This window comes from Bombina bombina, chromosome 6 (assembly GCF_027579735.1).
Source record: "Bombina bombina isolate aBomBom1 chromosome 6, aBomBom1.pri, whole genome shotgun sequence".
In the NCBI taxonomy this organism is placed as follows: domain Eukaryota; kingdom Metazoa; phylum Chordata; class Amphibia; order Anura; family Bombinatoridae; genus Bombina; species Bombina bombina.
This window is the reverse complement of record NC_069504.1, coordinates 1,093,953,198-1,093,970,294: the sequence shown is the minus strand read 5'-3', so window position 1 is coordinate 1,093,970,294 and position 17,097 is coordinate 1,093,953,198. Positions and strand designations below refer to the sequence as shown.

The following is a 17,097-nucleotide window of genomic DNA, read 5'->3' as shown; positions in this document are numbered from 1 at the left end:
GTAATGACAAATAAACTGTGTATGAAATGGTTATTAAAAATAGAAAGATGGTACCATAAATATTACTTTCCTCATTATTCAGAAAATAGTTTATTTTCCTCTGTTTTAATGTGAGAAGCTACAAAATCTAAATATTAATATCAATGGACTATATATCTGTTTTACGTATTTATTATTTTCTGTAGTAATATTGACAAATATTACGTTCCGGAAAACATAAAACAAATATCAGATTACTATATAATTACTTCATTAACCCCTTAATGACCGGACCATTTTTCAATTTTCTTACCCTTAATGACAATGGCTATTTTTACATTTCTGCAGTGTTTGTGTTTAGCTGTAATTTTCCTCTTACTCATTTACTGTACCCACACATATTATATACCGTTTTTCTCGTCATTAAATGGACTTTCTAAAAATACCATTATTTTCATCATGTCTTATAATTTACTAAAAAAAAATAATAAAATATGAGGAAACAATGGAAAAAAACACACTTTTTCTAACTTTGACCCCCAAAATCTGTTACACATCTACAATCACCAAAAACACCCATGCTAAATAGCTTCTAAATTTTGTCCTGAGTTTAGAAATACCCAATGTTTACATGTTCTTTGCTTTTTTTGCAATTTATGGGGCAATAAATACAAGTAGCACTTCGCTATTTCCAAACCACTTTTTTTCAAAATTAGCGCTAGTTACATTGGAACCCTGATATCTGTCAGGAATACCTGAATATCCCTTGACATGTATATATTTTTTTTTTTAGAAGACAACCCAAAGTATTGATCTAGGCCAATTTTGGTATATTTCATGCCACCATTTCACCGCCAAATGCGATCAAAAAAAAAAAAAGTTCACTTTTTCACAAAATTTGTCACAAACTTTAGGTTTCCCACTGAAATTATTTACAAACAGCTTCTGCAATTATGGCACAAATGGTTGTAAATGCTTCTCTGGGATCCCCTTTTTTCAGAAATAGCAGACTTATATGGCTTTGGGGTTGCTTTTTGGTAATTAGAAGGCCGCTAAATGCTGCTGCGCACCACACGTTAATTATGCCCAGCAGTGAAGGGGTTAAATTAGGTAGCTTGTAGGGAGCTTGCAGGGTTAATTTTAGAGATCAGCCTCCTACCTGACACATCCCACCCCCTGATCCCTCCCAAACAGCTCTCCTCCCTCCCCCACCCCACAATTGTTCCCGCCATCTTAAGTACTGGCAGAAAGTCTGCCAGTACTAAATAAAAGAGGTTTTTTTTTTTTTTAAATAAAGTATTTTAGCTGTGATGGACCCCTGCCTTAGCCCCAACCTCCCTGATCCCCCCTCCAGCTCTCTAACCCTCTCCCCTACCTAATTACCGCCATCTTGGGTACTGGCAGCTGTCTGCCAGTACCCAGTTTGGCCCCAAAAACCCCCCAAAATGTATTTTTATTTTATTTTTTACTTAAAAAACTATTTCTGTAGTGTAGCAGCCCCCCACAATACCCCCACCCCCTCCCAGATCCTTTTATATATTTTTTTTAAAAAAAATTCCCTTTTTTTTCCCCTTTCTGCACTCATTCATTGGTGTCAGTGTGGCTAATGGGTGCACGTGCACGCGCACATGCACGCGCGCATCGTGCACCCGGCGGACACTGGCACTATCGCTACCGGTGCAGAGAGGGCCACAGAGTGGCTCTCTCTGCATCGGAGGCTTGTAAAGTGGTATTGCAGGATGCTTCCATATCGAGGCATCACTGCAATACCCTCAGAGCTGCTGGAAGCATTTGTGATCGCTTCCAGCACTCTGTTTGACAACTGACGTACCAGGTACGTCCATTGTCATTAACTGCTTGTTAATGCATGACGTAACTGGTACGTCAGTTGTCATTAAGGGGTTAACATATCTGATAAAAGCTTGTGAAATCAAGTGATGCACATTATTTCTATTTTTGCTCATGTAAAAGATAAATAATATCTGTGCTACAGTTGGGGTACATAGAAATCAAATGAATGCCTACAGGGGTACTTGCTACTCTGCTATACATGGGCAGCAGCTAGTGCTTTTGCGAGTGTACAACATTGCTAATATTATTCTTGCAAAACTACGGACATATTATGTTCCAGACGCATGGACGCTACCTATGGGATTTTTAACACAGGATACCAAAATAACTAAGTCAATTTGATAATATAAGAATTAGATCTTTAAAAAGTTATTTAAAATTGCATACCCTATCTGAATCATGTCCTTTTAAGATAAATAATTCTTTGTGTGTGGTAATCCGACACTGCGTTAGATCTAAAGCACTAAACAGGAAGCGTGTTACGCATATTTTATATTCCTATGTTCTTCATATAGAAACAAAAATGTAATTTGCATTTAAAATATATATTTCTATATATATATATATATGATAATATTAAAGTCAAATAGATATCTATACCTATTTTTGTATAGAAATAGATAAATAAGAATAGGTATATACAGAGATATATAGAAATATATATTTACAATAAAAATTCATTTTCTGTATGTGAAGAATATTGGAATGGGAAATATTTATAACCCCTGTTGTGTTTGCGCACAAGCGATAAGTATTAGTTTTTTCTTCTGCGCTTTCCATTGAGGGAGAATAAGTTAACAATATCACCATATTTGAAGTCCTGTGGTTAGCAAACTCCAGGTTTTGCTCACACACAAACTTTTTACTTTCAACTTATAATACACACGCAAAAACCTTTTTTCTAGCAAAGTTTACGCTCAAGTGAAACCGCTAAATAACGCAGCACTTATAATCTAACCTAATATTAACAATACCACTATTGATCCAATTTACCCATAAACTTTATTTATATATTTACATTTTGTACCTCGTCTCAGAAAGCTCTAATTGGTGAAACGCACGTCAGGCGTCAGCCAGAGCTGTGTGATATCAGGTGGGCTGGTAACATGGGCGAGATTAGAGGCATATATTGGTATATAGTACTATTTTTAGGGTTTCCACCCAATTGGTATTTTAGCTACATGACCGGTATTTTTAAGGTTCAGGTCAAAGTTGAAAATAAAGATTAAATATAGAAATAAAAATGTTACCATGGTCAAACTTCTAAGTGTGTTGAAATTTAATTATAAACAAATGATCATTTAAAATCAATCCTAGTAGCTTTAGTTCCTGATTTATGCTGTAAAATTATTTATGCAAATTTATGTTAAAGAGATTGACCGTTATTTTTTTCCAGCAACTCTAACTGTTGTGTATTACTGCACTTTGTACCCATAGTGGAAAGCCCATAGTGATAATGCCATCTAATTTGCCCGCTTCTGGGTCTCACAAAATCATACTAGTGATTGTGGTAGGGAAAGTCTCCCCAGTTGGAAGCTTGTGCAGTAATCTGTTTGTTTTAGGATGATTAGAGTAAGATAATGTGACTCCCATCCTCTGCACATAGCTTAATTAATGGCTGTTCCCCAATGTTGGGATTTCTACTTATGTTTTAACCTTTTAACCTTTTTGGTTAAAAGTTAAGTTAAGTTTTATTTATCAACCTTAGGACACTGGTTTTCAAACCTGTTCTCACTTTGAATTTGGTCCCTGACAGGTTCTGTGTATTTGTGCATGAGGACTCCTCATGCACAAATACACAGAACCTGTCAGGGACCAAATGGAGGTTATGCTGCTGGGACCCTGTGACTTCCCCTACAAAGAAACAGAAGTGGTCTGAGTCTGACAGTGACTAACTCAGTCACTGACGTGCTGCCCCTTGCCAAGTGCTGCCTGGGTCCATTGGACCCACTTGGTCTCATGGTTGAGCCGGCCCTGCTAGTGCCTTAGAATTAGGTTCTTTCATGTGTTTGCTGTAACTGGATTATTTTTTGAAGACAGGCTCCAAAGCATATACCCCTGCTTTCCAACAAAAGATACCAAAAGAGCAAATCAAAATTGCTAATTTAGAAAAAGTAAATTAGAAAGTAAAGTAAATTAGAAAGTTGTTTAAAATTGTATTCTCTATCTGAATCATGAAAGAAACATTTTGAGTTTCATATCTCTTTATGCTAAAACAACATGCAATATGAAGAGAATATTGTAAACTATATTAGCCGGTTCAATCACAGCCTGTGTGCGAATGGGGGATGATTTGTGGCCTAGTAGATGTAGGGTTGCCGACATGGCCAGTATTTTTAAGGTTCAATATCAATGTAGAAAATAATGAATAAAAAATTAAACAAAGCCTCTGTCAAAGTGAAACTTCTGAGTGTGATAAATACTAATTATAAACAAATAAGCATTTAAAATGAGTCCTAGCAGCTTTAGTTTTTGAGTTATGCTGTATAACTATTTTTGCAAATGTATGTTAATGAACATGGCAACCCTAAGTGAGTGACACTGCTAAGCCTTCAATGGGTGTACTGGTGATGGTTATTTAATGTGGCGCTTTTATTGGCATGGCATGATTATATCCCAATGTGATAGTAGTATTAGGGCAACGTAATTATATTGCAGTGTGGTTAGACTGCATGACCTGGAAACAATTGCAAGGTAAAATACTGCATTGTGTTCCCCAAATTTGATTGTGACCTGTACACACTGTCAGGTTTTTTTGGTTGACCCCCCCCCCCTTTGTGCTCAGGCTAAGATGGAAGATACATTTTCCCCCACTTCTAAATTATGTAGTCATGCCCTAAAACTCCCCAACCCACCCATGAAGCACTTAGTTCAGCCCATAGAATAGCTTTGTCTGTATCCACCCTGATTACACCCAGGAAACACACATGACTCTATTCACAGCTTCCCTGCCCCCCTCACACACACACTCAACAAGTTGTAAAACTTCACAAGACTATAAAATGAAGGGAGTTTATAAAAACAGAGGAGCTACAGGACTTCTGCTCTTACCTCTGGCTTAAAACTTTTTGAACCATTCTACAGCTCCAGATAGTTCGGCACAAGGAAACAGATGAAACCGAGAACCAGGAAAAAATGGCTAATTGTGCCCCTGGACAGCTCTTCCCTGACTCTACCTGGTTATTATTATTATTAATAATAATAATAATAACAATAATAATAAAATGTATGACTGACTCCTCTATAGTCTGGCTGACACATACATGTTGTATAATTTTGTCAACCACTGATGTGACCTGCTGTCCTAAAATAATACAATAATGCTTCATAGTGAGGTCAACATAATTGTACTGATTAAAGCTTTAGCTAAATACCTTTATACGTCTCAGATTGTTTTTGTAGCAAGTAAAGAACAAGGATTACCTGAAAATGTCACCAATTAGTATAATCAATAGTAGGACCAGGTCTCTAGGGAGATAAAGTTGCTCTGCTGCTCCTGCGGCTTTAGAGACCTGGTCCTACTATTGATTATACTAATTGGTGACATTTTCAGGTAATCCTTGTTCTTTACTTGCAACAAAAACAATCTGAGAGCTAATCCTGGTTACAGCGAGTTTGTTGTAGCTGCCAGCTCCTCTTACTCCAGCTCTTCATAAAACATGTGACGGGGGAAGTAGGTGATTCCTACTGAAAAATTAATTTCTGCATCAACAATAAGTATTAATAAAAAATAACAATAAATACTCGGGGAGGTTCAAGTGTGTGCAATTTCCCTATGCTACAGAAAAAAATGTTTGGTGAAGGAAGGGGAGGATTGGGCCGCTACAGAAACAGGAGGAAGGCCCTATTAACAATCACATGGGGGGTCACTAGACTACAGAATTTTATTTTATTAATAAATAATAATACAAATGTTGAAAATTATTATACACAGGCTACTTCCATTACCTATGATGATGGAGACCATTGGGATGGGGGAGAGTTATAGAGCTGTCAGAGAGGGATCAGGGAGCTGGAAGGGTTGAGGAGGTACCTGCCAGTACCTAAGATCATGGTGACCAGTGGGGGGAGGGGGGAGGGAGGAAAAAGAGCTGTTTAGGAGGGATCAGGTAGGGATCATCAGGGGTGGGAGGTATCAGGTGGGAGGATAATCTCTACACTGAAGCTAAAATTTACAAGCTACCTGATTTACTCCTTCACTGCTGGGAATAGTAGAAGTGTGGTGCGCAGCAGCAATTAGCGGCCTTCTAATTACCAAAAAGCAATGGCAAAACCATGCATTATTATTATCAGTTTGAAGAGTGCCAAGATTCTGCAGCAGCTATTTCTAAACAAAGCTGATCTCAGAAAAGCTTTTACAACCATTTGTGTTATGACTGCAAAAGCGGTATGTAAATAATTTCACTGAGAAACTCAAAGTTTGTGAAAAAGTTAGCAATTTTTAAATATGGTAGCATTTGGCAATAAAACGGTGGCATGAAATATACCCAAAATGGGCCTAGATCAATACCTTGGTTTGTCTACTGATAAAAATATACATTTTTAAAAGGAAAATAAAAAAGGCTCTACTTGTATAAATATGGAGTGATGCTAATGCTAAAAATTCTCTGGTACTTTGGTTAAAGGGACAGTCTACACCAGAATTGTTATTGTTTTAAAAGATAGATAGATCCCTTTATTACCCATTCCCTAGTTTTGCATAACCAACACAGTTATATTTATATATTTTTTACCTCTGTGATTATCTTGTATCTAAGCCTCTGCAGACTGCCCCTTTATTTGTTCTTTTGACAGACTTGCAGTTTAGCCAATCAGTGATGGCTCCCAGGTAACTTCACGTGCACGAGTACAGTGTTATCTATATGAAAAACATGAACTAACACCCTCTAGTGGTGAAAAACCTGTTAAAATGCATTCTTAAGAGGCGGCCTTCAAGGTCTAAGAAATTAGCATATGAACCTCCTAAGTTAAGCTTTCAACTAAGAATACCAAGAGAACAAAGAAAAATTGGTGATAAAAGTAAATTGGAAAATTGTTTAAAATTACATGCCCTATCTGAATCATGAAAGTTTTTTTTTGGACTAGACTGTCCCTTTAAGCTTTTCACTAACATTCCCAGTTGTGAAGGGGTTAAAGCCATTCTCTTATTTTAACTCATTACAGAATTCAGTTGGTTTTTATACTGGGCGCCACCACCTTGTAGCGTATTGTTGCATTCTGTGTATGTTTGTGGGACTTTGAGTATTTGGGGCATATGTATCAAGCTCTGAATGGAACTTGATGCCCCTTGTTCAGGCTCGCCAGAAAAAGCAGTTATGAAGCAGCGGTCACAAAGACCGCTGCTCCATAACCTGTCCACCTGCTCTGAGCAGGCGGACAGACATCGCCACAATACAACCCGATCGAGTTATCATTGGCCGCGAGTCTGCAGGGGGCGGCGTTGCACCAGCAGCTCTTGTGAGTTGCTGGTGCAATGCTGAATACGGCTAGCATATTGCTCGCCGTATTCAGCGAGGTCTGGCGGACCTGATCCGCAGCGTCGGATCAGGTCCGCCAGACCTTGATAAATATGCCCCTTATTGTGAAATTGTGTGTATAGCCACTCTCACTATATGGCATTAGAGACACAGATACAGTATAACTAAGCTTGTATTATTGGAATAACTAATTTAATGAGTCAAGGAGGATGGAATCTGCTGAGGGACTATTGAATTTTGTTTTGGGCTATAGCCCAAGGTCTTCTGGAGTATAGTGATGCCCCTTGTGACAGCACCTAATAGAATAAATAATGTCTGTAAAATGCTTTAAATGTTATGATTCATGTGTTAATGATGCTTAGGTATTACATTTACTGTGTTGCTTTGCATTAGCTTTTTAAATATTTACTTTTGCACTTCTGATAGCTCATTTTGGTTTCTTCTAGAGCTTTGTCATCCGTGGTAGCTTTGGGAGCAAATATAATCTGCAACAAAATTCCAGGCTTGGCGCCTCGGCAAAGAGCCATCTGCCAGAGCCGCCCTGATGCCATCATAGTTATTGGAGAAGGGGCACAGATGGGGATCAATGAATGCCAGTATCAGTTCCGGTACGGAAGGTGGAACTGTTCAGCACTTGGAGAACGGACAGTCTTTGGACAAGAACTTCGAGTAGGTAAGCAATTCCTTGTTCAAACAGTTGTCATGCTTGAGAAACTGACGCTTTTTTGTTCCTATAATTAAACACCAATTTCAGCAGTTTTAGTAGACAACATTTAATGAGTCCTATTCATTCTCATCTAATGTTTTTGCCCATGTACAGTACCATTAGCTTTTGTATTCTACACAAACATATTTCTGCTTAGGAAGACGATAAATTCCAAACTGGGCTCTGATTTGCTGCAGAGTAGTTTAATTGACATTAGATTTCATGTGCAAAAATGTGTATTAGGTTGCAATAGTCAAAACAACTTTCTGAATAGAAGAATCCTTAGACAGCTGCCTAATTAGAAACAATGAAAGATTTTACCTAGTCAATACAGAACTATTTTTACCTGTAGTTGACTTAAAATGTAAAATAGTCCATTGATGTAGGACCTTGAATCTCGTAAAGGTTTAATGCTAATAAGATGACATTTAGGCATATTTCTAGTGAAGAATAGGTAGGTCATTTAACTATATAACAAGATGGTATAATAGATGATTCTACGGAAAACTTTTCTTGATGATCCACCATTCATATAAAGACCTTAGCTGAACCATTTTACTTGTAAATGCAATATTCATTAAATTTGCATAACTCTGTTGTGCAGCATTAAAATAACAAACTAGGGGGAACATATTACAGGTGTCTAAAAGTTATTTTGGATGTTTCCTAAACCCAGCAGGTACTAGGCTAGAAGCTGGATGATAATTACAGAAATTTCCAGTTTTTTGTAATCCTTTACATAAGCTTCAGAGACACAAAGAAATGTAAAAATAACAATGTCTATATTTATGTACTAAAAAGAAGACTAAGAAAATAGCCCCTAGAGATTTATTCTGCTCAAAAGCTCATAAAAGACATTGTATTAATGCCCTTGCAAATTTAGAGTTTTGGATAGTGCTGACATTTTATTCCTTAGGTTATGTAAAGAACACTTATTTATCTCTAAAAGCACCTATGATGCATTTGTCAATGGAATTTATCCCTGTGAATGTTTATATAAAGCTTTTTTCACATAAAATGTCAGTAGAGATATTTTAAGTTGAGTTCATGACCCGCATGGTTAACCGGTCACGCACTCTTGTAAAACATGAAGATTTGACTTTCTAATAATTGTATGATATTTTATTCTTTGTATTTATACATTGATAAGATATGTTTCTGTTTAAAAGTATCTGACAACATTAACCTGTGATGAAATTGTTGCCTTCATTTTTTATAATTGGCTCCTTAAACTGCAATACTTTAATACTAACTGCATCCTTTGTCACTGCATTCATCTCTTTGAAGAGAACTTCAATATTAGAATTATTGAACACTAACCAATCAGGATTAGTTCAAATGCATATAGAATAGTAGGGAGAAATTGGGATCTGTTGCGGGGCCGGACTGGGAAATCAGACCGGTCCTGGAAAGTTGTTTAGACCAGCCCCGCCCCTCTTGCCCAGCCCCACCCCCTCTGACCCAGCCCCACCCCCCTCCATCCCAGACCACTATGCTCTTATTTGGTCTTCCCGTGGCTGCCTCCCCTGCCGCTTGGCTATTTCCGTAGCCGCATCGCTGTTTACATCACTGCCCATCACCTCCTTACAGATCCGCCCATATCCCTCTTTACAGATCCACCCACCCAGTAATCCCACTGAGGTCATTCCAACAGATTCAGTTTTTTACTGAATCTTCATTCAGTGATGAATCTAGGGATAAGAGTTTAGGAAAGTCTTAATCTTTCCTACTAACGATCTCATACATGTTGACAAAATAATGTGAACGTTCCCCATGAAGCCAGATTTTTATTGAACCTTGTTGATACATTGCAAAGCAGTTAATGTTTCAACACACATCTACATCTTTTTAGGTGTTCAGGACATAGGTAATCTGTTGTATTAACATTCTACTTACATTTATAAACTTTACAAGATACTAAGGGGGCGTGATAAAAAATAAACTCTATTTTAGAAAGGCTGGTAGGTTTCACACATGTTGTGTGAATTATGGTTTTGAGTGAAAAACACAATTTAACAAATAAATCCCTTGCACAATTCCAGTCCTAATGGGTAGTAGCAGTAAGGAACAAACATCAGCCAGATGTTACTAACAAAAGGCATTTAATTGCTGTGCATTATTCCAAAACTTATCTGACTGGAAAAAAAAAATCCTGCTATGGGCTCTAAGCTGGTTAAATTGTAGTGGATATTGATTTTCTTTCACCCATTTCTATGTTAATGACCGTATAGTAGTCAATACCTTGATATTGTCAACCATTTCTATTACTTATTGCTCCTTGCGGATCACTCACCGTGTGTTCCTGTGTGTTGGTTTTGTAATTCACTTAACAGTCTGACTAAGTCACTGCTTTACTGGGCAAGACTTCTCCAAGACCAGACATTTCTGAGTCTTCCGACATCTCTGCATCTGTGTGAGAAAGGGGAGGGGCTGAAAGCAAGTGCGGCGAGAGACAGGGATACAGATTCTAATGGGGGATACTGAATATGTTGGAATGCCCTCAGTAGGTTTACTGGGTGGGCGGTTCTGTAAGGAGGGATATGGGCAGATTTGTAAGGAGGTGATGGGCAGTGATGTATGCAGCGATGCGGCTATGGAACTAGCCGAGCGGCAGCTTGCTGCGCTCCCTCACAAGTGAGTCACAAATTTGCTGCTCTCCACACACTTCTGCAGCTGCCCCAGTCCAGCCTCTGCCGGCCCACCGGGATTTTTCCCGGTATCCCGGCAGCCCAATCCGGCCCTGGTCTTTTGTTAATGGAGAGGCCCTTAGGGGTTGGTGGGGTCATTTGGGTAATAGGAATTATTGTGCTGGAAATATCTTGTAGCAAGGGTCTATGGGTTGAGCTGGGGGCGCAGGAGATGGGGATTTATAGGTACAGTCTATGTGATTTTTTTTTTATTGTTTAACAATATAGATAATGCTCTTACTACCTATTCCCCAGCTTTGCATAATGAACATTATTATATTAATATAGTTTATAACCTCTAAGTTTGCTTGTTTCTAAACCCCTGCTGGCAGGCACTTATCTCAGTGCATTTTATTAGCTTTTCACAGCCAGACATTATTAGTTCATGTGTGCCATTCAGATAACATTGTGCTCAATCCCACTGAATTATGCAGGAACAAGCACTAATTGGCTAAAATGCAAGTTTGTAAAAAGTACTGAGATAAGGCTGCAGTCAGCAGAAGTTTAGACACAAGGTAATCACAGCAGTAAAAAGTATATTAATATAACTGTGTTGGTTATGTAAAACTAGGGAATGAGTAATAAAGGGATTAGCTATCTTTTTCAGTACACTGTCCCTTTAAAGAGTCAGTAAACACTGTGACATTACAAGACATTTCTGTTGTGTAGCTATAGAATAACAGATCAGCCAAGTCTTAATGGGTTTTTTTTAAAACAAATTAACATTATTTTTACTGCAATTAGTTATCGATAGCCAAACCCCACCTACCATCTGCCTTATTTGGTGGAGCCAATCTGGGTTAGATTCTGCAGACAACAAGGCTAGCTACAGTCATTAAGTTAGTACAATGTGAATTGGTTTGCAGATGTTATCTGTTATAGCCAATTATGGACAGATATGTAGCTATGAGAAGCCAGCAAGGTGCATGTCCAGCTCTGAGAATTAGAAAATGTACAACAGAACTTAATCATATGAAAAGGGACAAAATAAATAAAGTATTGAAAATTTGTTTTATTTCACTTAAATTTTATATTTACGTTTCAAGGTGTTTACTGTGCCTTAAAGGGACAAGAAAGCCAACATTTTTATTTCATGATTCAGATAGAGAATACAATTTTTAAAAAGTCTCCAATTTACTTCTTTTATCAAATTTGCTTTGTTCTAGGTAGAGTGCACATGCATGGATCGCTACATAACAGGAAATAGTGCTGCCATCTAGTGCTCTTGCTATTGTATAACATTGTTATAAAACTGCTGCCATCTAGTGCTCTTGCTAATGTATAACATTGTTCTAAAACTGCTGCCGTCTAGTGCTCTTGCTAATGTATAACATTGTTATAAAACTGCTGCCATCTAGTGCTCTTGCTAATGTATAACATTGTTATAAAACTGCTGCCATCTAGTGCTCTTGCTAATGTATAACATTGTTATAAAACTGCTGCCATCTAGTGCTCTTGCTAATGTATAACATTGTTATAAAACTGCTGCCATCTAATGCTCTTGCTAATGTATAACATTGTTATAAAACTGCTGCCATCTAGTGCTCTTGCTAATGTATAACATTGTTATAAAACTGCTGCCATCTAGTGCTCTTGCTAATGTATAACATTGTTATAAAACTGCTGCCGTCTAGTGCTCTTGCTAATGTATAACATTGTTATAAAACTGCTGCCGTCTAGTGCTCTTGCTAATGTATAACATTGTTATAAAACTGCTGCCATCTAGTGCTCTTGCTAATGTATAACATTGTTATAAAACTGCTGCCGTCTAGTGCTCTTGCTAATGTATAACATTGTTATAAAACTGCTGCCGTCTAGTGCTCTTGCTAATGTATAACATTGTTATAAAACTGCTGCCATCTAGTGCTCTTGCTAATTTATAACATTGTTATAAAACTGCTGCCATCTAGTGCTCTTGCTAATGTATAACATTGTTATAAAACTGCTGCCATCTAGTGCTCTTGCTAATGTATAACATTGTTATAAAACTGCTGCCGTCTAGTGCTCTTGCTAATGTATAACATTGTTGCAAACTGCTGCCATATAGTGCTGCAGACACGTGCACACTGCTGAACTTACATTCATGCTTTTCAACAAAGGATAAGAAAAAAAACAAAGAAAATGTGCTAATAGAAGTACATTGGAAAGTCTTTTTTTAAATTGTATGTTGTATTTGACTAATTAAAGAAAATGTTTGGGTTTTGTGTCCCTTTAAATGAAATGAGGAGGCCCATCTATCAAGCTCCGAATGAAGACAGCTGCTCCATAATCGTGTCCGCCAGCTCTGAGCAGGCGGACAGGAATCGCCACAATTTAACCCGATCGAGTACGTTCGCGTTGATTGACACCTCCCTGCTGGCGGCTGATTGGCCGCGAGTCAGCAGGGTGCGGCATTGCACCAGCAGCTCTTGTGAGCTGCTGGTGCAATGCTGAATATGGAGAGGTCCGCAAGACCAGGTCCGCAAGACCTTTGTTAAACTGGCCTTGAGGAGTGCAGTAGCAGCTGAGTTTACAGTTGAGAGTAAACATGAGGCAAGGGGTTAATGCTGTGGAGAGTGGTAATGTGGTAGGTTGTTGTAGATAGGGTTAAAGTGAAAGAGGGGTTCTGGAGGTAGCAGTCAATATAATGGGGGTAATGTATTGATGGTTAAAGGGACATGAAACCCAAAATGTTTACTTCTATTATCAAATTTGTTTCATACTCTTGGTATCATTTGTTGAAGGAGCAGCAATGCACTACTGGTTTCTAACTGAACACATGGATGAGCCAATGACAATCAGTATATATATATGCAGCCACCAATCAGCAGCTAGAACCTAGGTTCTTTGCTGCTCCTGGGCTTTCCTAGGTAAAACTTTCAGCAAAGGATAACAAGAGAAGGAAGCAAATTAAATAATATAAGTAAATTGGAAAGTTGTTTACAATTGCACGCTCTGTCTAAATCATGAATATCTAATTATGACTTTACTGTCCCTTTAACTTGCAGTAGAGAACTGGAGTGGGCAGACTAAAGTTGAGGAGGGTTTTGGAGATGGGGTGATTTGGTGCAGTTGTTGCAGATAGGTTTACAGCACAAGAGGGGTTTCAGAGGTAGTAGGTTAGTGCAGTGGGGGTGATGTGGTAGGGGTTAACTTGCAATGCTGGACTAGTGTGGGTAGGGTTAACTAGCGGCATTGCTGGGTGTGGCTAGGGTTAATAGTCTGGAGGTGTCTTATTTATTACATAGAATGCTTCATTATCATTAAATAGTATTAGGCATACACTTGTTTTAGAGACTTTACGCCAGCTTTGAAGCGCAGTCAATACTACCATGGCTGTCACTGCTGAACAACTCTGCCAATATCAATCACACTTTTGTTGTCATTTTGGTGATTTTGTTGGCTGCTCTTGGTTTGGATGCGCTTGAAGGGAATAATAAATTATTAAGAAAATACAGACTTCTGGGTGACTTCTTCAAGTAGATGTCCTTAAAAGATTCTTAAGCTCGTGCACAGTTACAAATACATTTTTCAGTTATGAAAGTTGGTAGCTTAGTGCTTTTAAGAAGAGTCACCTTTCTGGTGCTACTGAAATAAATAAATAAAATCATTTTTTGTGATCAGTTTGACAGTGTTAATATGTGCAAATTTTTTTTCCTCTCCCTTAATGTTCACATATATCTTCCCTATCATGTGCTTCCATTCATTATCTGTCACTAGCCATTCAGGGAACATTGCATCTGTTTTTCTATCTTGGTGCCAAGAAAGATATATTTTTTTTAAGGCCATCCAGTTTTGGATATTGGGGCACACATTTTAATGCAAAAATGACGCCCTCCTATTCTGTTATATCATATAACTATGGTATTACTGACCCTAGATAACTATGCGTTTAACCACTGCAAGCCCAGACTTTACAGGGGACTTTATTTGTTGCAAGGGTTAAAGAATACTTATCTAGGGCCAGTAATGAAAAGGTTTAATGCTCTACGAAATTAAAAAAATTACATTTTGTTTTTTGTATCACAATGTGTCTTTAAAGGGACGAAAAGTCAGTAAAATGTTAAATTATATGTAGCAAAACAAGTAAAAAAAATGTTTTTGTTTGTTTTACTGGCAATCTGTAGGTTAATTCACTGTATTGATGTCACAAATATGTTAAGTGGTTATATCAGGGAATATATATAAATAGATAGATAGATAGATAGATAGATAGATAGATAGATAGATAGATAATCAGTTATTTGTAGAGCACCAACATTGAGTGGACTACTTTTCCCCTCTGGGCTAGTATCTTTTAACCCCTGACTAGTAAACCATAGTGATATTTCCCCATCCTTGTTAATATATATATAACATTTTAGTAAGGTTAAGAGTGTGAGATGATACATGTTGTTGGTAAGTGAGGAGGGGGCGGAATCGGTACAAGCAAACACGACAATATTGGAGTCTATGCAGGATTATATATGGAACGTTGATGCAGCATGTGACAAAGATCAAACAGATCATCTTCTAAGTGCTAGAGCTGCAGTCTGCATTCACATTGTTTTCATTTCCACAATCTCTGCCTTGTGTAACCCCTTCTGCGGCCAGACATGTTTGTAATGTGTTGCAGTAACTAAGCACAATTATTTAGTTAAAGGGACAGAACACTCTATAATATGAGAGCATATGATGAGCACAATTTAAAAATGTTAAAATATTTTTTGAAAAAACAAAAAAGGGTTGTATTAAAGCTGCGTTTTTATTTTGAAGCTAACAATACCTAAAAGGGACAGTAAGCAGTTTTGTTGCTATATTATAACATATCAGCCAAGTCTAAACTTTTTAAAAAACAAAAAAATATTTGTGAACTCTTGTGTGCTGCATTTGTTTTCACTAACAAAATAAATAAATAAATAAAAGTTGTTTTATTGCAATATGCATAGCTGAACATTTTATATTAAAGGCTCAGGGTGTTTAATCGTTGACTTATAAACAGATCTCCCATCGATTTATCAGAGAAATAATTTGTAGGAAAAAAAACATAATTTATGTAAGAACTTACCTGATAAATTCTTTTCTTTCATATTAGCAAGAGTCCATGAGCTAGTGACGTATGGGATATACATTCCTACCAGGAGGGGCAAAGTTTCCCAAACCTCAAAATGCCTATAAATACACCCCTCACCACACCCACAATTCAGTTTAACGAATAGCCAAGAAGTGGGGTGATAAAAAAGTGCGAAAGCATATAAAATAAGGAATTGGAATAATTGTGTTTTATACAAAATCATAACCACCACAAAAAAAGGGCGGGCCTCATGGACTCTTGCTAATATGAAAGAAATGAATTTATCAGGTAAGTTCTTACATAAATTATGTTTTCTTTCATGTAATTAGCAAGAGTCCATGAGCTAGTGACGTATGGGATAATGACTACCCAAGATGTGGATCTTTCCACACAAGAGTCACTAGAGAGGGAGGGACAAAATAAAGACAGCCAATTCCTGCTGAAAATAATCCACACCCAAAATAAAGTTTAATGAAAAACATAAGCAGAAGATTCAAACTGAAACCGCTGCCTGAAGTACTTTTCTACCAAAAACTGCTTCAGAAGAAGAAAATACATCAAAATGGTAGAATTTAGTAAAAGTATGCAAAGAGGACCAAGTTGCTGCTTTGCAAATCTGATCAACCGAAGCTTCATTCCTAAACGCCCAGGAAGTAGAAACTGACCTAGTAGCAATGAGCTGTAATTTTCTGAGGCGGAGTTTTACCCGACTCAACATAGGCAAGATGAATTAAAGATTTCAACCAAGATGCCAAAGAAATGGCAGAAGCTTTCTGGCCTTTTCTAGAACCGGAAAAGATAACAAATAGACTAGAAGTCTTTCGGAAAGATTTAGTAGCTTCAACATAATATTTCAAAGCTCTAACAACATCCAAAGAATGCAACAATTTCTCCTTAGAATTCTTAGGATTAGGACATAATGAAGGAACCACAATTTCTCTACTAATGTTGTTGGAATTCACAACTTTAGGTAAAAATTCAAAAGAAGTTCGCAACACCGCCTTATCCTGATGAAAAATCAGAAAAGGAGACTCACAAGAAAGAGCAGATAATTCAGAAACTCTTCTGGCAGAAGAGATGGCCAAAAGGAACAAAACTTTCCAAGAAAGTAATTTAATGTCCAATGAATGCATAGGTTCAAATGGAGGAGCTTGAAGCGCCCCCAGAACCAAATTCAAACTCCAAGGAGGAGAAATTGACTTAATGACAGGCTTTATACGAACCAAAGCTTGTACAAAACAATGAATATCAGGAAGAATAGCAATCTTTCTGTGAAAAAGAACAGAAAGAGCAGAGATTTGTCCTTTCAAGGAACTTGCAGACAAACCCTTATCTAAACCATCCTGAAGAAACTGTAATACTCTC

The 17,097-nt window shown here is 37.5% G+C and overlaps 1 protein-coding gene across 3 annotated transcripts in view; it reads left to right on the top strand.

Annotated features, from left to right (window-relative positions):
* Nucleotides 1-17,097, top strand: part of WNT7B (Wnt family member 7B) — a 246,008-nt gene that overhangs the window by 150,086 nt on the left and 78,825 nt on the right. For all 3 annotated transcript variants that reach the window (XM_053719011.1, XM_053719009.1, XM_053719010.1), the window contains one exon: nucleotides 7,754-7,980. In XM_053719011.1, the coding sequence (XP_053574986.1) occupies nucleotides 7,884-7,980 (97 nt within the window). In that variant the 5' untranslated portion in view covers nucleotides 7,754-7,883. The remainder of the gene's footprint in view (nucleotides 1-7,753; nucleotides 7,981-17,097) is intronic.